We start from the raw sequence: 23,226 nt of genomic DNA, 5'->3' as shown, positions 1-23,226 counted from the left end.
CCCGTGAGCCCAGAAAACCCGGCGAAATCCCTGAGACGTGGGGCCAGTGGTTCTCACTGTTTTTCCAACGAAAATTTCATGAGTGTTTTTTCGGCAGTTGCAGTTGAACGATGATTCCGGGTTCTTTCTGACGTTACACTCTTGTTGATCAACGCAAATCGGTCAGTGCAACACTCCCCCCACATCCCAGAAACTCCAAACAATTTATTAACGACGAATTTAGTCGATTGTTCGGAGGAAAAGTGAAAATTATTCATTTTTCATCGAAATTTCGTGACTTTCTCTCGTCTCACTTCTGTTTATTTTTATTCCCCACGTCTGATTTCACTCGCTGGCACCACATCATGCCCTTCAATATGCTTTCGATGTGATTTTACGACAGATTCAGCGACAATTGATTAATAATTCATTAAATTACTCGTTTTTTCGCGATTGTGTCGGCGTTTTTTTGACGATTTTTCAGTGGTTTTCACCTGTAAAAATATTTTCATCTGCGTTTCTGATGTTTCATCAGCTGTGTCATTGTCCTGATGATGATTTTTCGTGGTTTTTCAGGTGGTGAGACCCTGGGGAAGTCGCGAAGACCATCCGGAAGAGGGAAATTTCGAGGACAAAGTGGAAAACAAAAAGTGATTTTGCGTCGTGGAACTGTAGTTTCAGTTGTGTGATGAGTCCTGGAGCCTCCTGGAGGCTCTTTGTGGTTATTTCACAGGTCACTGGGGTCAGGGGAGACCCCACCGTGTGTTGATGAAGTGAAAGTGGTGAAGGGAATTTTTTGAATTCCATTTTTCAAAGATTTTGAGAGTTTTTTTGGTTTTTGGGGCCTTTCGAGAGCTTGGAGATGTCTGCTGGAGCTTCGCGGCCTCCCTCAGGGGTGCAGGGGGGTGCGGGGGAGCAAGAACCCCCAGCTGTGCCGGATTATTCGAGTATCAGGGGAAAGGTACGAAATTCATAAACTTTATTTCTGCACTTCAACTTATTTTTTTAAAGATTTATTCAATTTTTAAACCTGTAGTATTACTTCATCATATCAATGATCAATGAAAGAAATTGAATTATCATTTTTTTCGTAATGAATAATAATAGGGGGAGTGGAGTAAAACGGCCCCTTTTGATATTTTCAAAACAAGATCTGCGCGCGCGCTCTCGCGCGCGCTGATCTATTCATATGTTGAAATGAAGAAATGCAATTCATTATATTTCATTTTCTCATGAATACCTTATAAATATTGATAATGAATCAAAGAGAATTCGACTAATGATTGAAGTGAATAGCGAAGTAGAGTAAAAGAATCTATAAAGAATTTTTTATTTTCAATTAATTGTCTCCAATTTTTTTAAATAATCGGTCTCCATAAAAGGACAATTTATTAATTTCACCGATAATATATATACACGTGAAATATATACATTTTCTATATATGACGTGAAAAAAAATTTACCACTGAAGAATTTGAAAATGCCGCGTGTTTTTTTTGTGAATAACTTCGTGTCACATATTGACCAATCAGAATTAAGGATTAGCGGTCGGGCAGTTTCGAGATATTTCGATATAAAACAACTTCAGGTTTCTTTCATCTTTAGTCAAAAACATGTTGGAAGTGATTTTTGAATTGACAAAAAAAAGTTCTTCCGCGAAATTGGGAGAATAAATGATGAATTCATCGACCGATTAATTATTAATTGAATTTATATCTTTGTTGTTGTTGTCGAGGGTAGGACGTGCTTGTGAGCCCCTCAGAGGAACAGTATGAGCTTCTCCTGAGGCGGCTGAAGGAGAGAATACTGGATGGAGGCAGTGAGACTATTTTCGACATTGGAATTGGTGAAGGTGAGGGAAAGAAATAGATTAGAATAAATTTAGGTCAAGTTTTAAGGTCATATGAGGGATGTATGAGAGTCCTAACGCGGGAGGGGGCCGGGCCCCCTGAACTTATTGAGTGAAATGGCATGGGTAAGTCTATTACGACCAGAAATAGTCCCCAGCCGCCATAAGAATCATGAAGGGTAGTTTGTAAGGGTCATGAAGGTCAGAAAGCTCATATTAGAAGAGACGAGTGGGGGGGCTAAGCCCCCCTATTATAGTCAAGGATATGATCAGGTTTGAGAAGTCTAAAATCCCCATAGGGGTCACGAGGGTCTCGAGGAAGTTTTTGAGATCGGGAAGCTCATATTAGAAAAGAAACGAGTGGGGGGGCCGAGCCCCCCCTGAATTGACGAGTGATATAACAAGCGCGAGTCTATTATAGTCAAGGATATGATCAGGCTTGAGAAGTCTAGAATCTCCATAGGGGCCACGAGGGTCTCGAGGAAGTTTTTGAGATCGAGAAGCCCATATTAGAAGAGAGACGAGTGGGGGGGCTAAGCCCCCCTATTATAGTCAAGGATATGATCAGGCTTGAGAAGTCTAGAATCTCCATAGGGGCCACGAGGGTCTCGAGGAAGTTTTTGAGATCGAGAAGCCCATATTAGAAGAGAGACGAGTGGGGGGGCTAAGCCCCCCTATTATAGTCAAGGATATGATCAGGCTTGAGAAGTCTAGAATCTCCATAGGGGCCACGAGGGTCTCGAGGAAGTTTTTGAGATCGAGAAGCCCATATTAGAAGAGAGACGAGTGGGGGGGCTAAGCCCCCCTATTATAGTCAAGGATATGATCAGGCTTGAGAAGTCTAGAATCTCCATAGGGGCCACGAGGGTCTCGAGGAAGTTTTTGAGATCGAGAAGCCCATATTAGAAGAGAGACGAGTGGGGGGGCTAAGCCCCCCTATTATAGTCAAGGATATGATCAGGCTTGAGAAGTCTAGAATCTCCATAGGGGCCACGAGGGTCTCGAGGAAGTTTTTGAGATCGAGAAGCCCATATTAGAAGAGAGACGAGTGGGGGGGCTAAGCCCCCCTATTATAGTCAAGGATATGATCAGGCTTGAGAAGTCTAGAATCTCCATAGGGGCCACGAGGGTCTCGAGGAAGTTTTTGAGATCGAGAAGCCCATATTAGAAGAGAGACGAGTGGGGGGGCTAAGCCCCCCTATTATAGTCAAGGATATGATCAGGCTTGAGAAGTCTAGAATCTCCATAGGGGCCACGAGGGTCTCGAGGAAGTTTTTGAGATCGAGAAGCCCATATTAGAAGAGAGACGAGTGGGGGGGCTAAGCCCCCCTATTATAGTCAAGGATATGATCAGGCTTGAGAAGTCTAGAATCTCCATAGGGGCCACGAGGGTCTCGAGGAAGTTTTTGAGATCGAGAAGCCCATATTAGAAGAGAGACGAGTGGGGGGGCCGAGCCCCCCCTGAATTGACGAGTGATATAACAAGCGCGAGTCTATTATAGTCAAGGATATGATCAGGTTTGAGAAGTCTAGAATCTCCATAGGGGCCACGAGGGTCTCGAGGAAGGGTTTGAGGATCAGGAAGTTCTTATAAATGTTAAGCTCCAAGCTCTAAGAATAATATGCGGGATATATAGGGGTTATATCACACGGGGGAAGGAGCAGGGGGGCTGAGCCCCTCTGGGTCTTATCACGCCGGTCGGAAGAGAGACCAGTGAGGGGGGCGAGCCCCCCCTGAAGGGGTCTTATCACAGGGCGGAACCAGCGGGGGGGCCGAGCCCCCCGGGGTCGGCCACTGAAATGCGCAGGGGGCGCAGCCCCCTCATGTCAATTTTTTTAAAACAATCAAATAGCCTTTCAAATGAAAGAATCAATTAATTAATTAATTAATTAATCAACTCCAAAAAATTATTCAAAAGACGGATCAGAGGATGGTCTGAAATCCGACGAATACGAGGCTTCAGTGGCGACTCTCCAGTCGCTAGCAGCAACTCTAGAAGCCGACTGTGTTCTTCTGAGACAGAGTAAAGTGGACCAGGGTCTCACAGGGCAATACCTGGTGAGACGACGCCTGGACCAGCAGGACTTCCTGGAGATTCGAGTGGCTGTGGTGGGTAATGTCGATGCTGGCAAATCGACACTCCTGGGAGTTCTCACCCACGGTGAACTCGACAATGGACGAGGCCTCGCTAGGCAGAAACTCTTCAGACACAAACACGAGGCTGAGACTGGACGTACCAGCTCGGTGGGGAACGATATCCTGGGATTTGATAGTGTCGGTGAGTCCATGTGAATTTGCTAATTTTTTTTTTCGTAATTTACAAGCCTCCGCATATATTTTCACATTTTTTTTCCTCTCAATTTTTTATCGTCTTTTCCAAAGATTTTTTCGCATTTGGACACATTTCTCTGACATTTTTTTGGGAGGAAAATTATGAAAAAAAGAGGATACAAAAAAATTATGGGTTTCACTTGAACACGAAAAAAAATTTTGTTTTCAACTATTGAAGGCAATGTCGTGAACAAACCAGAGCACGGTTCCCTCGACTGGGTTAAAATATGTGAAAAATCATCGAAAGTGATAACATTCATCGACCTCGCTGGCCACGAGCGTTACCTGAAGACAACAGTCTTCGGAATGACTGGCCACGCTCCAGATTTTGGTGAGCGAGTGAAAGTACTCCAAAGAGAACCCAAAAAATGCCAAGTCCATTCTAATCATAACGACATTCTGCCTTTCTCCAGGCATGCTCATGGTGGGGGCTAACGCAGGAATCGTGGGAATGACCAAGGAACACCTGGGGCTCGCCCTCGCCCTATCTGTTCCTGTTTTCGTGGTCGTTACCAAGATTGACATGTGTCCACCCAATGTTCTCCAGGAAAATCTCAGGCTACTGATAAGAATTCTCAAATCACCGGGTTGCAGGAAGGTTCCTGTCATTGTCAAGACGCCTGATGATGTTGTTGTCAGTGCTACCAATTTTGTTTCTGAAAGGTAGACTTGACTGTTCACTGAACACCTGAAAAAATTGCCTTTCCCTTTTCTATTTTTTTTTTTAGTACGAAAAATAATTGAGACAATTTTTAATTTCATCTTCCTCAATGGGAAATCCATTCTGATTGTTTTGGTCCACAGACTGTGTCCAATATTTCAAGTATCAAACGTCAATGGCGAGAACCTGAACCTCCTGAAAATGTTCCTGAATCTGCTCACAGCAAGAATGATAAGCCACGACGACGAGCCTGCAGAATTTCAAATTGACGACACTTATTCAGTCCCTGTAAGTGAAAAAATCTTATCCTTTCCTTGAAAACAGACACAAACAACCCAACAGTACTTGTATGAAAGGCTCAGAGGAATTCCCATTGAGAAATTTTGATAAAAGATCTCTTCAGTTGCCCCACTTTGCAGTCCCTCCCTCCTCCCAAGCTTCACAAGGCGTCAGAAATTAAATTCCCGAATGAATTGTCTTCAGGGTGTGGGGACGGTAGTCTCCGGAACAACCCTCAAAGGTATCATAAAGCTCAACGATGTTCTGCTACTGGGTCCGGACCCCCTCGGTCACTTTATTCAGATCGCAGTGAAGAGCATCCACAGAAAACGAATGCCCGTGAGCGAAGTGAGAGGCGGGCAAACGGCGAGTTTCGCTCTGAAGAAGATAAAACGCTCACAAATTCGCAAGGGAATGGTCATGGTCTCGCCAGCCTTGAATCCCCAGGCCTGTTGGGAGTTCGAGGGTGAAATTCTCGTTCTTCATCATCCAACGACAATCAGCTCCAGGTACCAGGCTATGGTTCACTGTGGCAGCATCAGGCAGACAGCTTCCATTCTATCGATGTCGCAGGACTGCCTGAGGACTGGGGACAAGGCTCTCGTTCACTTCAGGTTCATCAAGCATCCTGAGTACATCAAGCCCGGACAGAGAATGGTCTTCAGGTAATTTTAATAACTCGTGAATCTTAATGAACAAATTACTGATTTTTTTAATCTAGAGAGGGACGAACAAAAGCCGTTGGGAATGTTCTACGACTGATTCCCTACTCGTCAGCTATCAACTCCCAGAATTCACGATCAGGTAAGCCTAATAAGAATCAGCAGAGTCGGCAGAATGCCCTCGAGGGAGAGATCAATGGAGCCTTCGATGGACAGGCCTCAAAACGTGAGAATGTGCCCCAGAAGTCAGGGTCTGGACCAGCGAACAAAAAGGGAAGGGGGAGGAGGGGTGGGAGGCCTCACAATCCATCGAACCCCAGTGTGCAGCCCCTCTCCGAGCAGAATCCACCTGCTAAAGTCTAAATTGAGACGGATTATCTCAAGATTCGATGTAAAAATTCTATGAAAATGGTTTTCGTTTTTTTTCGTTCAGCTGTTTTGTCAGGAGTCTGCAGGTTTCTGGATATTCTGGGGATTATCTTCACATTTTGAAGAGGTGGAGGATGACTGTTGGGGCTAGGGGAAGGCCAGTGAAATTTCCGGTGGGAAACTCGTTTAGGATAGGGGAGGGTTGGGTAAAACGGACACTAGACTTTTTAAAAATTATTCATAACTCAGAAACAAATTGATCAATTGAGCTCCGTTTAGGCTCGCCCCAAAGGGAAAGAATTGTTTTTTGTATTGAAAAAGAAATTATTAAATTTTATCAACATTTCAACCCCTCATTAACATTTTTAAATAAGTCAAGTGTCCGTTTTACCCCAACCTCCCCTACTCTGGAAAAAAAATTGGAATTTTTTTTTTTTGAAATTTTGAATTTTTATTTCCATCTCATTTTGAAAATCAGAGGAATGAAGGAATCGCTAACCATTTTTCTAAATTTCCCTGGCTTTCTACAGGGCCGCCTTCGAATTTTCAATCTCTCCAAGCTGTCCAGATATTCACCGTAATGATGAAAAAAATGGAATGATCAAGCTAAAATTGAACTTTTCTACAAACCCAATGTTTTCTTGTTTCGTTTCCCTAAATATAGTTACGCACATTGAAAATTATATGAAAATTAATCTCCAGAAGAGTTGATAAAAATTCTAAAAAATAGATATGGAACAGTATTTTTTTAAACCAAAATGAATGTAATTTGTTTTTGATTTGAAGCATTTGATGATCGAATCATGATGAAAAAAATTCTTATTCAAAATGAAGATGTTGGAGTTGTTTATTTTCCCAATCCTTCCAGGAAAATCTGAAGCTACTGGGAGTTCCCACATTTACCATTGAATTTATCATCCTTATAAACTTTGATTACCACTGATCATTAATTGATATGGAGGTAAATTGGAGAATTCGAGACAGACGATCACATGACCGTCATATAACCACCAATGACGGTCACATGACCGTCATATAACCATTAATTTCGGTCACATGACCGTCACATAACTTATACAAAAAGAATTCCAAGAGAATTAGAATTTAGAGAGAAAAAATTTCCGCTTCACCCAGCCGGGAATCGATCCCGAGTCCCCCGGAATCATTAATGACGGTCACATTACCGTCATATAACCATTAATGACGGTCACATGACCGTCACATAACATATACAAAAAGAATTCCAAGAGAATTAGAATTTAGAGAGAAAAAATTTCCGCTTCACCCAGCCGGGAATCGATCCCGAGTCCCCCGAAATCATTAATGACGGTCACATTACCGTCATATAACCATCAATGACATGACCGTCGTGACGCATTTACATTTCCAAGTGGCTAGTCACCTGGCGCCATTAGTTCGTGAATTGGCCGAAAATACTGCAATCCTTTCCATCGAACGGTAATCCCTCTCCTTCATCCCAACTCCCTACCTTACCGTCACCCCCCTAAAGTTGACTCTCAAAGTCACACGACAATCACACAACCCAGACACCAAACCAAACCTGGACCTACACCAAACCCTTCCCAAATACCTGAAGACTCTTGCGTCAGTGTTCGTTGGTGTTTGCTAATATTTCAAGCATCGCGGTGGTGGGGGGCGAGAGGGATTAGTCCCTGGTAATCTTCAGCGGTGGCTTCTGGTTCGTCAGTTCTTGGGTGGTGTGACTCCCTGGTGTACCGTAATGTGTTGAGGTGTCACAAAATATTCATCACTGAGTTATGTCACGCCTTGGCGTGCTAGTCACCTCAAGAACACTCTCCACGATTTAATTTCCTGTTCTTATTCAGTCCTCGGGGGGTTTATTGGAGACAATTTGCCTCTTTCCTGGGGCTGGGGGCGTCAATCTCGTGCTCGTGGTGTCAGTGCAAGAATGGAGAACAACGGAATACCGTCTAATGTGTCTAGGCAACATCTCGTGGTTAATGATGAACCGGCGGACAATATCAGTGGGGACGACAAGGGGGTGGAGGTCATGGAGGACAGGAGGGTATCCAGGAAGGAGTGGGTCACTGTCGTCGTACTGTGCTTTGTTAATTTGATTAATTATATGGACAGGACCACCATTCCTGGTGAGTTTTCAGACGAGTGGAGCTGAAACTAGCGATAGATTTGACAGCAGACGATTTGTCTTTGGCGATTCTAGGGGGGGTTGGGGTAAAATGGACACTTTTGAGTTTTTTTTTAATGTTAATGACGGGTTGAAATGTTGATAAAATGTAATAATTTTTTTTTTCAATATAAAGAATTCTTTTCCTTTGTGATGAGCTTAAAGTGATCTTAATTAATAAATTTGTTTCTGTGTTAGGGATAATTTTAAAAAAGTCTAGTGTTCATTTTATCCCACCCTCCTCCATAAATATTTTTAAGTAATGGACAAACTCTTTCGCACTTGAAAAACATTTGTAGGGGAGAGCGGGGTAAAATGGACACTTTTGACTTTTTTAAAAATATTCATAACTCAGAAACAGATTTGTCAATTGAGCTCAGTCTAAGGCCATCACAAAGAGGAATCATTGCTCTTTCAATTGAAAAATAAAATTATTTCATCTCATGAACAATTCACCACGTCATGAATATTAAAAAAAAAACAGAAGTGATTCTGATAGTTTCAGCTTCATTTCAGACGAGTCGTTCGTCATTATTTTTTAGGATAAAAAATTTATTGAGGATGAGGTTCACTTTTTTGGAGCACATTTTTAGTGGCGAGGATGAGATAATGTGGAGTTTATAAAATCAGGGATGCCTCTTGAATTAATGACACGATTTTCATGAATCAGAACTCATTTTATAGACTGAAAAAATATCTTGAAAATGAGAGAAGGTTTTCTCAATTTCACTCTGCCAATGTTGAGTTATTCACGGTTGATGATGATGATTTATTTACGTCTATAATTTCAGTGGAATTGTTGATAATGAGGAGAGAAAGAATTCTTATTTTAATTTCTTAGGTGATTAATTAGTTAATTCATTAATTCTTTGGGGATAACTGATATTATTTACATGTTTACAAAGAATATCGAGATTTATATCGTTTGAAACTACGTTTTTGGCTTGAGGATTATGCGATTATTTATAGGAGATGAGGCAAAATGAGACTTATGAAATTAGCGATATCTCCTGAACCAATGGCACAATTTTAATAAGTCAGAACTCATTTTAAAGTCTGAAACAATATCTTGAAAATGAGAGAAGATTTTTTCAATTTCACTCCGCCAATCTTGAGTTATTCACGTTTGATGATGGCTCATCATCGATAATTTCAATGGAATTATTGATAATGAGGAGAGAAAGAATTTTTATTTTCATTTCTCAGGTGATTAATTAGTTAATTCATTAATTCTTTGGGGACAACTGATATTATTTACATGTTTACAAACAATATCGAGATTTATATCGTTTGAAACTACGTTTTTGGCATGAGGATTATGCGATTATTTATAGGAGAAGATGAGCCAAAATGAGACTTATGAAATTGGCGATATCTCTTGAACCAATGGCACAATTTTAATAAGTCAGAACTCATTTTAAAGACTGAAAAAATATCTTGAAAATGAGAGAAGATTTTTTCAATTTCACTCCGCCAATCTTGAGTTATTCACGTTTGATGATGGCTCATCATCGATAATTTCAATGGAATTATTGATAATGAGGAGAGAAAGAATTTTTATTTTCATTTCTCAGGTGATTAATTAGTTAATTCATTAATTCTTTGGGGACAACTGATATTATTTACATGTTTACAAACAATATCGAGATTTATATCGTTTGAAACTACGTTTTTGGCATGAGGATTATGCGATTATTTATAGGAGAAGATGAGCCAAAATGAGACTTATGAAATTGGCGATATCTCTTGAACCAATGGCACAATTTTAATAAGTCAGAACTCATTTTAAAGACTGAAAAAATATCTTGAAAATGAGAGAAGATTTTTTCAATTTCACTCCGCCAATCTTGAGTTATTCACGTTTGATGATGGCTCATCATCGATAATTTCAATGGAATTATTGATAATGAGGAGAGAAAGAATTTTTATTTTCATTTCTCAGGTGATTAATTAGTTAATTCATTAATTCTTTGGGGACAACTGATATTATTTACATGTTTACAATCAATATCGAGATTTATATCGTTGGAAACTACGTTTTTGGCATGAGGATTATGCGATTATTTATAAGAGAAGATGAGCCAAAATGAGACTTATGAAATTGGCGATATCTCTTGAACTAATGGCACAATTTTAATAAGTCAGAACTCATTTTAAAGATTGAAAAAATATCTTGAAAATGAGAGAAGAATTTTTATTTTCATTTCTTAGGTGATTAATTCATTAGATGAATTCTCTGAGAACAACTACGAGGTGATTCACACGTATATAAATAATATCAACATTGAAATCCTTTCTTCTGAGATATTCCAGCGATTTTTTTTCTTTTTCCCTGCCACTAGGGAAATCAATTCTAATTTCACGAAAAAAATTGTGACCTAAAGAATTTTTTTGAGCCCGAGTCCGAGGAATTCGTGATAAAATTAGTTTTCTTTAAAATTTTAAACTCAAAATCCTCGTCTTCAATTTTTATTTCGTTTCTGCAGCCGAAAAAATCTCTGATTCGTTCTGAAAAAAGTTTTTTTTTCCGATTTCTTCCCCTTTGACCTCAAAATCTCCGCTTCCTGTGAGTGAATCAATATTTATATAAGCCCCGAAGACCTATCCACTGCTGTCGTCAATATTTCTCTTGGCGATAAGAATTATTTCTGTCTCGTGAAGCCCAAACAACTCCAACGTCTCCGCATTTCCCCTAAAAAATTCATTTCAATTCTTTAGAAAAACGGTTTGTCCCAATAAAAATGGGGAAACGTCCGTGGGGGGACGAAAAGTGCCCCATAATGTACCCCATAAATCACCCCAGCCTCAGTATTTCCCCCCGAAAACTCCGAAAATACATCAAAAACGAAAAAAAATAGGATCAAACAAAAAATCGTCCTTGACTGCGTCTTTTAGCGATTCCGAGGTCTCGAGTACAGACAAATCGGCAAATCCCTGTGGTTATTTACTCACAATATGGCTAGCTCTTTAATGAGACTATTTTTAGACACCTATCCCCTCTCTTTCCCACCTTAATACGCAAATAAACAAAAACTGATGAGAAAAAAAATCCTTTTTTGTCTCTAAAATTCATTTCAAAAAGTGAATAACAAATTGAAAAATATATAAATTATTTATTAAACAATTATGAAATTTGTTTGCTAATTAATTGAATCATTCGATCATTTATTCAATTAAAACAATTAACTTTTATCGATTTTAGGGGAGAAATGAAGAGAAAGGAATGAAAAATGAAAAGAATAATGGAAAAATCACTTTTTCGTCTCTAAAATTAATTTTTTTAAATCAGTAGAGAATGAACAAATATAAAAATTTATTATTTATCATTTGTTATCTATTCTTCAACCAATTACATGAATTATACGATTATTTACTCAATTCAAATTTTTTTTTGACTGATTTTAGGAGACAAATGAAGAAAAGGGAATGAAAAAATCTTAAAATTTATTATTCATTATTTATTTTCTATTCTTTAGTCGATTACATGAATTATGCGATTATTTACTCAATTAAAACAATTTTTTTGACCGATTTTAGGAGAGAAATGAAGAAAACGGAATGAAAAAACGAAAAAATCACTTTTTCGTCTTTAAAATTTCATTTTTTAAATTGAGTAATAAGTGAAAAAATGTAAAAATTTATTGTTAATTTATTATTATCTATTCTTTAATCAATTACATGAATTAGTCGATCATTTATTGAATGGGAAGAATTTATTTCATTGATTCTAGAAGAGAAATTAATTTTAAAAACTGAGATAAAGAAAGTTTTCGAGATTTTATTTCTTCCTTCACACGAGAATATTTCTCGAATAATAATTTATTGTTTTTTTGTAGGTATATTATCGGACATACAAACAGAATTTCACTTAGGTAACGATCAGTCTGGCCTCCTGCAGACAGCGTTTATCATCAGTTACATGATATTCGCCCCCTTGTTCGGATACTTGGGGGACAGATACAATAGAAAAATCATCATGAGCGCTGGTGTATTCCTGTGGTGTCTGACAACCCTAATTGGATCTTATATGAAGGTAAAAATGGTCGTAAATCGTTGTGAAATGATGCCGGAGATTTTATTCAATTGTCCAATGGAGAATTGTTGGGGATGATATTTACTGAGAAAAGGTTTTTCAGGGGGGACTGGCTGTTTTTGGGAATTTATGGGCCTTGGGAATATTGATAAACGTTTGTATAAAATCACAATATAATAAATCTCATTTTTTTATGTATTCTCAGTTTTTTTACGAAAAATTGAAAATTATTTGCCGCAAAATGATTCTTTTTCTTCTACTTTTTTTCTATAAACGCGTTGACTTAGCCTCCCCAGGTTTCTTAGTTTCCAGACATTTTTGATTTACTGGAATAAAATACAATTTTTTTGTCGTTTTTTAAATCGTGAAAAACGATTCCTTGCATGCAATGCGTGGCTTCCCCACTCAAATTATAATCAACGAACATTGAAACATTGGATAACATTTATCACTGATGATGATTCGGATTTAATTGTGCATTTTGCGTACGTCGCATTTGCTGTGCCAGTGAATAACATTGAATTTTTATTTTTAAACAATCAGCATCATTGAGATTAGTATTCGTTGTCAAAAGAATAAAAAAAAGGATGATTTATTGACATTCTTCCCCAAAACCGCTTCTATCACAGCCAAACGAATAATTAACAAAAATTACAAAAAGATGTCGAAGTAAACTCTTGAAAAAATTATTAAAAATGTAATTAACATCGAATAATGACCCCCGAACACTCAAACCCTCGACAAATGCAGAAAAAAAAATTATAAGAAAAATCATCTGATACTAAATGATTCTTTTTCTCTCGCAAATAATTGAAAATCCTCACAGATGACGATAAATAATTGAAAAAATTACCACATTATCTTGAGAACTTGATAACAGACTCAACAAGTAACTTCAGTCTTCCAATTTCTGTGGCACTAGCTCCAAACTTGATAAGAACTCATGCACTGTGCAAAAACATTCGTGATGATTAAATGAAAAATATCACCATAAAAATCCTCTTTAAATTTAGAAATCTGAAAATATTTCTCCAAAATTAATTTCGAAAAGTGTCAAAGAACTTCTTCATTCACTGTCTGCACATTTTGCAACGTAAAAAGCTATTTTACTGCGTGATTTACTCAACGGGGTTAATTACAATAAATAATTACGAGGGGATTAGTCACAATTCAGCAGTGAAGTGGGTTTTTCACAGTTTCTTCTGGTTAAATGTGGGATTATCTCAGTAAAGAGTGGTTTTAGGGGAAAATGTTAAAAACCATTTTTCGTTGGAGATTTAATTCTCTCCAAAAAAGGTTCTGAGACATTTTCCCCTAAAACCACTCGTCACCGAGATAATTGCAAAATTAACAAAAGTGGAAATTTTTTATTGTTGATGATGAGATTCTTTACATTTCCTGAAATATCTCGAGAAGGAGTGCTTCTAGCGACAAATGTCATAAAACCTTTTTTGTAGACAATTAAATTTCCAACAAAAAATGTCCTTTGACATTTTTTATTGAAACAAGTCGTTCACGAGATAGACAACAAAATCAAAGACTCTTAACTTCTACCCATTAAACAGTATGAAACACTTGTTTTCTTCTCTCTTTCCAGACCTACGAATGGTTCCTGATCTTTCGGATGTGCGTGGGAATTGGTGAGGCGAGTTATTCGACGATCGCCCCCACGATAATCAGCGATTTATTCGTAAAAGACACACGATCGAAGATGTTGGCACTTTTTTACTTCGCAATCCCCGTGGGGAGTGGCCTCGGTTACATAATTGGGGGTCAAGTGGCTGTTGCCACTGGCCAGTGGCAGTGGGGCCTCAGGATCACCCCAGCCCTTGGTCTCATCGCCATCGCCCTTATCCTCCTCTTCGTGAGGGATCCAGTGAGAGGGGAGAGGGAGGGAGGCTCGCACATTGCAAGCACCACTTGGGGAAACGACATTCGTGCCCTCATTAAAAAGTAAATTGCAATTTTGAAATTATTTCATCAATCTTTCTCACAAAATTAAACTTTCTAATTTTTTTCAGATTTTTAAATGTTTTCTAACGGTTCAATATCGAAATTCAAATTCAGACTTGTAAATTTTCAATAATAAAATCCAGAAAATAAAATGGGGCTCACATGAAAGCTCTGATGTTCAACTCTCTGAAATGAAATTTTCGATTTTGGGGAAAAAATTAAAGTCTAGAAAAAATTGTCAAATTTTTGCAATAAATAATTTGTTTCTGCGGGCTCAAAATGACGTGTTATGTCGAAACCCTAGTCAAACGAGAGACTATTCTTCAAAACAATAATTGAAGACAGAATTTGATGAATCGATTTCTTGCTCTCATCAAAGTTAGAATTCACGGAAAAAATTATCAATGATGATGAATAATTGTTCTTTGGCTTTTTGTACATATTTTTTCTCGTTACAGTCAACGACTCAGCGAGTTTATTCATACTACTTTAAACTTCCAAAGATGACGAATCAAAATGACTGGAAATTTCTCCAATTGTTTTTGATCTATTTTTTTTTGTTTTTTTTTGCTTTCAGTCCAAGTTTCATGCTCTCAACAGCTGGATTCACCTGCGTGGCATTTGTCGCCGGAGCTCTGGCCCTCTGGGCCCCCAAGTTTCTCGAGCTGGGGCTCAAGTTGCAGAAGGAGAAGACACTGGTTGTCGATGAGTGAGTGTTTAATGAATAAACATCTCCTCCCAGAAATCCCCTGGAACTAATAATTTATTTTGACTTTTTTCAGTATTTCTTTTGTGTTCGGGGGCATCGCGATGCTGGCGGGTCTCATCGGGGTCCCCGTGGGGTCCATCATGGCCCAGAGGATGAGGATCAGGTGGCACCAGGCTGATCCCCTCATCTGTGGCATTGGACTCCTCGTCAGTGCCCCCATGATTTTCTTCGCCATCGTAACTTCCAGTGGAAATTCCATCGTTTGTTTCGTGTTGATTTTCTTGGGGCAGCTGGCGTTGAATCTCAACTGGTCGATTGTTGCTGATATGCTGCTGGTAATTATCGAGACGATCATCATGATTTTTTTACTACAACTAGATTAGACCGCGCGCGTATTCTCTACCTTACGTGCCTCAGAAATTCGCAGAACCGAGATATAGACGTTTTCGATGGATTTCCAATAATATTAAAAGTTAATATGATTGTGGTAGAGATTATGTTGAAGTCCATTAGGTTCTTCCAAAGTATATTCACTCCATAAGAATCATTGGTACTTGGATTATCCACGTTCACACACGAATCGAGTGAAAAAACTCAGTTGCGATTTTGAGATAAGAAATTTTGAAGACAGAAAATTTACCAACTTTCGAAGAACAAACGGGGTTTTTCGCTTTTTCAATTAACAAGGGAATGAGCATCAGGTATACATTATCATTTTCAATTCAAATTCGAAATCATTTGTGATGAAGTGGCAATATTAAACTTCGGTCGAACAGGGATTTTATTTATTATGAAAAATCCAAATATTCTCTGCAGCTAAAAAACCAAAACAAAATCATCATGAATTGTGGCACAATTGTGAATTATTTGTTTTTTAAAAAAGTGTTGAAAATTTGCAATTTAGAATACCGAACTTTAATTTATATGAAATATAATATAATATTTATACTATATATATTACAGTATTTATGTTATTTACTTTAATTTAATTTTATGAGTAATCTATATTTTATGTTGTTTATTATAACAAAATTCTTAAAAAGAAAGCCATTATTTTTTTTTTAAACTTTATAATTATATTATAACTGTACTATATTATATATAATACATTACAATATATTATATGATAGTATAATGCTAAAGAAAGAACACGTTAGGCGGCATGGATTGGCTTCAAAAAACGTTACATTGGATTTTTTATTGAAGGGATTAATTTTTTGTTAAAGGAATATTTAAAGCGATTTTTCATTCGTTATTCGTTTTATTTTCTAGTATGTCGTCATTCCCACGCGAAGATCTACTGCCGAGGCATTTCAGATCCTAGTGGCACATGCTCTGGGTGACGCTGGGAGTCCCTATCTCATAGGAGTGGTATGAAATATTTTTACTCTCAAATGCACGGAGAGAAAATATTAGCACTGACGAAAAACTTGATGTTCCACGTGAGAATATTTGATGGAGTGGAACTGATTTACTGGAGGAAAATTATCCAACTTGGTGGAGGGAAATTTAATAGCTTGGAGTTAATTAATTGATTGATTAATTACAGGAGAAGATTGAACAAATCGAGTTTTTATCAATTAATTCAGTAGCGAAGTGGTAAAACGGTAAAAGTCAATTGTGACTATTGACCAGTTTTCAATGAATATCTCGGAATCTAAGGGAGATAGCGAAATTTTTGTTATGACCTTTTTTGTAGAGCCGATTGAGAGCTACAAACAATCTACTTACGAAAATCTCGCTATCTGCCTTAGATTCGGAAATATTCATCGAAAACTCAACAGACTTGGACCGTTCTACCAATTCGCTACTGAATTTACATAATTAGAGCCATGAAAATTATTAAAATTTGATTAATGCTCGATAATTGATTATTTTAGATGTCTGAAGGGCTGAGGCCCTATCTCCTTGCCCCAGGAGAGCCAACGAACGATTACGTAGATTTCAAATGCCTTCAGTATTCGTTATTTCTGACGATTTTCGTCGAGGTACTTGGTGCTCTCTTTTTCTTCCTCACGGCGCTTCACATAGAGAAGGATAAGGCATTGGTGGACCTCACGATCGCTGGTGAGTGGAAAAACATCTCAAGTCCTTAGAAAATTCTACACTGAAGTGGAAAAAATGGGGTTTTGAGTGAAAACGCCCCTCCTAAATACTTCATTATCTTCGGAACTAGTTGTTGTAATGAAAAACGTTGAATTATCTCGTCAACGAGTGGTTCTAACAAAAAATGTCTCAGAACCTTTTTTGGAGAGAATTAAATCTCAAACGAAAAATGTCTTCTGACATTTTCCCGTAAAACCACTCTTTACCGAGATAATCCCACATTTAACCAGACGAAAATATGAAAAATCCACTTCACTGCTGAATTGTGACTAATCCCCTCGTAATTATTTACTGTAATTAATCCCGTTGGGTAAATCACACAGTAAAATAGCTTTTTACGTTGCAAAATGTACAGACAGAATGAAAAAGTTCTTTGACACTTTTCGAAATTAATTTTGGAGAAATATTTTCAGATTTCTAAATTTGAAGAGGATTTTTATGGTGATATTTTTCATTTAATGATCACGAATGTTTTTGCACAGTGCATGAGTTCTTATCAAGTTTGGAGCTAGTGCCACAGAAATTGGAAGACTGAAGTTACTTGTTGAGTCTGTTATCAAGTTCTCAAGATAATGTGGTAACTTTTTCAATTATTTATCGTCATCTGTGAGGATTTTCAATCATTTGGGGGAGAAAAAAAATCATTTTGTGTCAGATGATTTTTTTTTCCAATTTTTTTTCTGCACTTGTCGAGGGTTGGAGTGTTCGGGGATCATTGTGCGATATTAATTACATTTTTAATAATTTTTTCAAGAGTTTACTTCGACATCTTTTTGTAATTTTTGTTAATTATTCGTTTAGCTGTGATGGAAGGGATTTTAGAGAAGAATGTCAATAAATCATCCTTTTTTTTATTCTTGTGACAACAAATAGTAATCTCAATGATGCTGATTGTTTAAAAATAAAAATCCAATGTTATTCACTGGCACAGCAAATGCGACGTACGCAAAATGCACAATTAAATCCGAATCATCATCAGTGATAAATGTTATCCAATGTTTCAATGTTCGTTGATTATAATTTGAGTGGGGAAGCCACGGATTGCATGCAAGGAATCGTTTCTCATGATTTAAAAAACGACAAAAAAATGGTATTTTATTCCAGCAAATCAAAAATGTCTAGAAACTAAGAAAATTGGGGAGGCTGAGTCAACGCGTTTATAGAAAAAATAATGTCAAGAGTGGGGGCCTCACAACAATAGTATTGTCTGATGCTGTATTTATGGTATTTTTTTCATTTACAATTAATTTATTTTCCTCAGTTTCACCTTCCCCATTATTCATTTAGAAAAATTTGGTTTTTTAGTTTTTAGGAGATTCTGGTGATTACTCTAAACGATTTTTCGGGGATGTCTGGGGGACGACGATGGGGTAGTGGGGTGGCAAATAGTCTTGTTGGATAGCTGGGGAAATTTCCGCTGGAAAAGTCAGCATGACGACTCTTTTATCTCATCAAGTTTTCGAGATAACGAGGAAAAACGTTTTTCACATTGGAAACTCGGTTTTTGTTGTATCTCCTCAGGTAATGCCGTTGAATGTGTCACCGTGCTGAGTTTTCCAGCGGCAATTTCCCTGGATTTCTAATGAGACTATTTTCAATTTTCTAGCTCTTCAGGCTCTCGAGATATCCACGAATAATCAAGTTTTAATGAAATTTTCTGGTGAATTTCATCGTTAACTCGAGTTTTTTTTGCATGATTAAATTTTTATTGACACTGGAATCTTCGAAATAATCATTGACTCATCATTATTTATCTCTGCCAAGTGTCACACCCCCTTAGCTTTGCACACACGCTTCTAATTACGCTGATTAAATCACTGAATAGTTGAGAATATTTTATTAACCCTTGAATTACGATTTAGAATTGGATTTTTTAGAATTGCTTGAATTAGTTTCTAGTATCTGCATGAGAGAAATTATTTGAAAATGCTTTGAATCATCTAGGAATGAGTAAATTCATTAAAACAATTATTTAATTAATTATAATGAATTTCTTTCTGTTTTAGTTGTTGAAATTTGTTTTTGTGCTCCAGAGGAAATCAAGGACTCAAAATCTTCTGTTTCTTTTATAGAATTATCATTTTTTACGGGATCATCAATTAATTTATTAATTTGATTGATTAGAAATTAAACATTCATTATCATTTTTTAAATCAAAGCTCGATTGATTGATCAAATTAATCAATTAATTAATATTATAAATTGGTTGTGGACCTTTGCAGAGGAATGAGTGATACATTTAATGAAAAACTGATTAATTAATCAAATGTTTAATTTATCAAATTGTTTCAGACACAACTGCAGTTGACACTTCTCTCATCAGACCCGAGGACGCTAACAGATAGCTATAATGACGCACTCCAGTGCAGCAAGCAATTAACAACAGACTGATGAATTAATTTTTTAATGCGTCTCCACTTTTTTTCCAATTTTTTCGTCTTGAATTTTGCGTTTTTTCGTACTTTTTAGCTGAAAGTTTAGGGAAATCATAACTTAGAATTAAGTCGATTAACGTTTTTTGCGATATCTCGAGAACCGGAAGTGGTGGACAATCGAGGATAGACTCGTTGGAAAGCCAGGAAAATTTCCGGTTCCAACTTCTGGTCATGAACCCATTTTACCCCACTCGCTCGGTGAATATTTCAAAAACTAAAATGTAAGAGTGTAATCGTTTTTTGGAGATTACGGAGAAACCCCTGGGGCAAAACGGGTTCATGACCGGTGGATGGAATCGAAAATTTTCCGGGCCATCGATTGAGTCCAGACTCATCTCTGCAGCACTTCCGGTTCTTGAGATATCGTCGAAAGAAATAATTTTTTTGAAAATCAAAATTTTTTATTAATAGAACTTTGTTTACTATTTAAAAAATAGTTTTCCGATTAAGAAATGGTTATTCTAATAAACACCCGTGCTAGGCTGTGCAATGGTATCCATTTAAAGTAATTAATTATCATTATCAGTCGAATATAATTGTTAAAAATTGCTCAATCGTTTGAACTTATTTCAGATGTTTTTAACAAAAAAAAAGCAAAATTGAAAGAAAAAAGAAATTGTAGGGTATTGCTACTATTCAAATTATATTTTTTATAATGATGCTAATTAATTGTTATCCAAACTGCATAATAATAATTATAGAAACTTTTTTGTACATTTTTTCCGCCAATTTTTTCCAATTTTTTTCTTCGCTTTTTAGGGGAAAAATTGGAAGACAATTTTTGAGGGTCTTTCTTTTGGAAATAAATAAGTAATGGTTATGATTTGTTTTTTATTATATTTTATAACAAATATAAGTAACTTTATTTCTTCTTTTTACATTCTTGGTACTAACGTGTAAATCCTTGGGATAGGTCAACAATTTTTTTTTTCATTCAACAAAAATGGGTTTTTATACAATAGAGTTCATTGGCATTTCTATCGTTTTACGGTGCCAGATTCGTATAAAAATATTTTTTAGATTTTTTTTTTACGTTTTTGATGGAGTAGTGATTTTTCTAGTTATGCTGGAGTTTTTCATCAAAATTGTGGAATTTTGGTTTTTCTTGAAAAGTTTTCAAAAAAGAAAATTAAAGAAGAAAATTCAACGACAATTGAATTCCTCAATTTTTGAGAGATAGAATTTAACAAATAATTAAATTTTCCAAATCTTGGAAACGAAAATTAAACGAGAAATTCAATTTCTGAGATAAAAAAAAAAAAATTTAATGTTTCAATTCTACACAATTAGCACTGAACTAAAATGAAAATTTCTAATTTTCAATTTTTAAAATTTTTTGTAAAAAACTCAACTCCTAAATTTAAATTAATTAATTAATTCCCTAAAGAATTGAATTTCCACCATTTTGAAATCGAAAAATGACATAAAAAATAAAAAAATTTATTTCTCATTCCAAAAAAATAAAGAATTAAAATTGTTAAAAACCTATTAATTTCCACATTTCGACGAAAATCCATTTGTACCCATGAAAAACCTCGAATTCGCAAAAAACCGAGAGTAATTAACAATTAGTCTAAACAATATTAAAATGAGATGAGACAAAAATTGCACTTTAGGTATTGAAAAAACTTGTGTTATCTTTGTGCTTGCTCTACCGAGATGTCCATCATTTTGGTAGTGTCACTGCATTGATTTGCGTCGCTCAGTGTGATTGACAGCAGCCAGTGCTTCCTCGGGAAGGCGTCCAGGGTCTGAGAGGATCTCTGTCGCAGTGCAGAGGTACCTCAGTGAGTTCAAGACAGCTGGAACAAAAATTCATGACAAAATCGTTTTCCGTAGAGGATTAAATATTTTTTAATGACGAAAAAGTTGAGTTGAGGGGTCGAAAAAGACCCCATGAGAAATATATACATTTATATGCACATATATAAAAAAAAATACTTCGACTAGGGAGCTACCCATATAATCCCTATGATCCTTATCTGACCCTCGTGACCCTTATTTTGACCCTTCATTTTTTAACTTTAATTTTGGAGTCTTAATTTAGAGTACCAAATTTTGATCACCAGAAGTCGATTTGGATTTTTATAATATAGAGAGATAAAGAGACCCTTGTGACCCTTATTTTGCCCCTGGTGACTCCTAGTTTCTGAGCCTTGGGTTTTGACCCCCCTGAGAGCTTTATTTAAAATCTTACTTTGACCCTTGTCACCCTTAATCTGACCCTTGTGACCTTTATTCTGACCCTGATGCCCCTTATTTTGACCCTCGTGAGCCTTATTCTGACCCTCGTAGCTCTTAATTTTGGAGTCTTAATTTCAGTAAAAAATTTTCATCAGAAGTCGATTTGAATTTTTATAATATCAAGTATCTTCTACAGTTGTAACACACCACATTATAGATTCAACTATTTTCAATCATCAAATTTGTCAATTAAATTCCGTGAGAAAATTTGGAAAACAAATCATGAATATTTACGGTCAAATGTGGCTTAAATAACAGCTCCGATTTTCGACTAAAATAGTAGGAAAGATTCGCCTAGTCTTGATAAATAAATTGGTAACTAGCAATTGGACTTCATTGACTTGATGGAGAAAAAAAAAATTGACTGAAAAAATATGCGCAAATGTCAGTTGACTCACCTGGTCTGAGATCAACTAGTGAGCAGTGCTGCTCAACCCAGAGTATTGTACTCCTGCAGAGGTCCTCGACACTCGCAGTGGAAACCGAGGTGTTGAACGACACCATCAGGGGCTCCAGCAAAATACTGAAAATCCAGAATTTCCAGTTTTCACGAGTGCGCTTCCTCACGTACTCATCGAACATCTCCTTCATCTTGTTGGTGCGCTGTCGCGACACTGGGGCACCAGTGGCTGGTAACATTGACTGACAGTTGCTGAAGATCAAAAACATCATCAAAATTTTCCAACAATTTTCACAAACTATGGGTGACATCAAGTGGGTGACAAAAAGTTTAAAAATGTAATTGCTGTCACCAGTGATAGGCATATCAACCAATTATAATTAAATTGTGAAGCTGTCAATGTTTAACATAAATCTTAAAATTTTAAATATTAAGGCACGGGTGTACTATCTTTCGAACGTTATCTCGATGTTTTTTTTTCATCTTTCGTCATCTGAAATTGTCAATTGAGTCCTGCATCATGCAGAAGTTTTGAAAAATTATGAATGAATAATAAAAAAAAAGTAGAAAAAATTCTTAATTTTTTCAAAGAGCATTTTTAATTTATATTCAGAATAAGTTGAATAACAAGAAATTGAAAAATGTATCTGATTTACGGTGACAAGTGGCGGCCTGTCACCCAATATCATGCAGGGGGAAGACTGATTTCGTAAAACTTTTCCCACACTGCACAGAGACATTTATTACGGAAAAGACTCTTTGAAAAAAGTTGTAATATTTTGGAGAATTTTTTAATCACACTTTTATCACATAAAAATGGCAGATGACTACATACCACTGTTTTGAAAATTGAGATACCTAGCTGTCACTTCCCATGAGGAGTTAGTGTTTTGTTATCCACCATGGAAAATGACAGCTAATAGATAATTTGCCACAGCGAATCAGATATTTGTAATTTCCACTTTTTTCAAATCATTCTGAATCTCAATAAAAAAAATTTTTGTTATCATTCTATCATAATTTTTGGGAATTTCTACATGATGTACCA

The 23,226-nt window shown here is 36.7% G+C and overlaps 3 protein-coding genes across 8 annotated transcripts in view; 2 read left to right on the top strand and 1 right to left on the bottom strand.

Annotated features, from left to right (window-relative positions):
* The first annotated feature begins 77 nt into the window (after nucleotides 1–77).
* LOC107036584 (GTP-binding protein 1) lies at nucleotides 78–6,412 on the top strand. The gene is made up of 9 exons (XM_015254632.2): nucleotides 78–161; nucleotides 556–940; nucleotides 1,720–1,831; nucleotides 3,748–4,107; nucleotides 4,339–4,491; nucleotides 4,574–4,823; nucleotides 4,965–5,109; nucleotides 5,305–5,765; nucleotides 5,822–6,412. Exons 2-9 carry the CDS (start codon nucleotides 842–844, stop codon nucleotides 6,123–6,125), a joined length of 1,884 nt encoding a protein of 627 aa, XP_015110118.1. The 5' UTR covers nucleotides 78–161; nucleotides 556–841; the 3' UTR covers nucleotides 6,126–6,412.
* A 1,264-nt stretch (nucleotides 6,413–7,676) lies between these two features.
* LOC107036648 (protein spinster) lies at nucleotides 7,677–20,354 on the top strand. 6 transcript variants are annotated; one of them, XR_001460789.2, is made up of 9 exons: nucleotides 7,677–8,260; nucleotides 12,135–12,331; nucleotides 13,929–14,284; nucleotides 14,862–14,993; nucleotides 15,067–15,328; nucleotides 16,266–16,364; nucleotides 16,874–17,060; nucleotides 18,204–18,323; nucleotides 19,106–20,354. XR_001460789.2 is itself a non-coding variant. In XM_015254751.1 (9 exons), exons 1-8 carry the CDS (start codon nucleotides 8,062–8,064, stop codon nucleotides 17,632–17,634), a joined length of 1,485 nt encoding a protein of 494 aa, XP_015110237.1. In that variant the 5' UTR covers nucleotides 7,677–8,061; the 3' UTR covers nucleotides 17,635–17,676; nucleotides 19,392–20,354. The 6 variants fall into 6 exon arrangements, 4 of the variants coding, with proteins under 4 accessions (XP_015110237.1, XP_015110235.1, XP_015110236.1 ...); XM_015254751.1 differs by lacking the exon at nucleotides 18,204–18,323 and adding an exon at nucleotides 17,582–17,676 and having other exon boundaries at nucleotides 19,392–20,354; XM_015254749.2 differs by lacking the exon at nucleotides 19,106–20,354 and adding an exon at nucleotides 17,582–17,676 and having other exon boundaries at nucleotides 18,204–18,286.
* Nucleotides 20,355–20,357: 3 nt separating this feature from the next.
* Nucleotides 20,358–23,226, bottom strand: part of LOC107036647 (carbohydrate-responsive element-binding protein) — a gene marked incomplete at its 5' end in the record, with an annotated part of 11,160 nt that continues 8,291 nt past the window's right edge. The window contains 2 exon segments of the mRNA XM_015254746.1: nucleotides 20,358–21,336; nucleotides 22,177–22,430. Coding sequence (XP_015110232.1) covers nucleotides 21,215–21,336; nucleotides 22,177–22,430 — 376 coding nt within the window.

Source organism: Diachasma alloeum, unplaced genomic scaffold (genome assembly GCF_001412515.2).
Source record: "Diachasma alloeum isolate Michigan unplaced genomic scaffold, Dall2.0 Dall_scaffold_00210, whole genome shotgun sequence".
NCBI classification, from domain to species: domain Eukaryota; kingdom Metazoa; phylum Arthropoda; class Insecta; order Hymenoptera; family Braconidae; genus Diachasma; species Diachasma alloeum.
The sequence above is the reverse complement of the archived record's forward strand: the minus strand, read 5'-3'. Positions and strand labels throughout refer to the sequence as shown.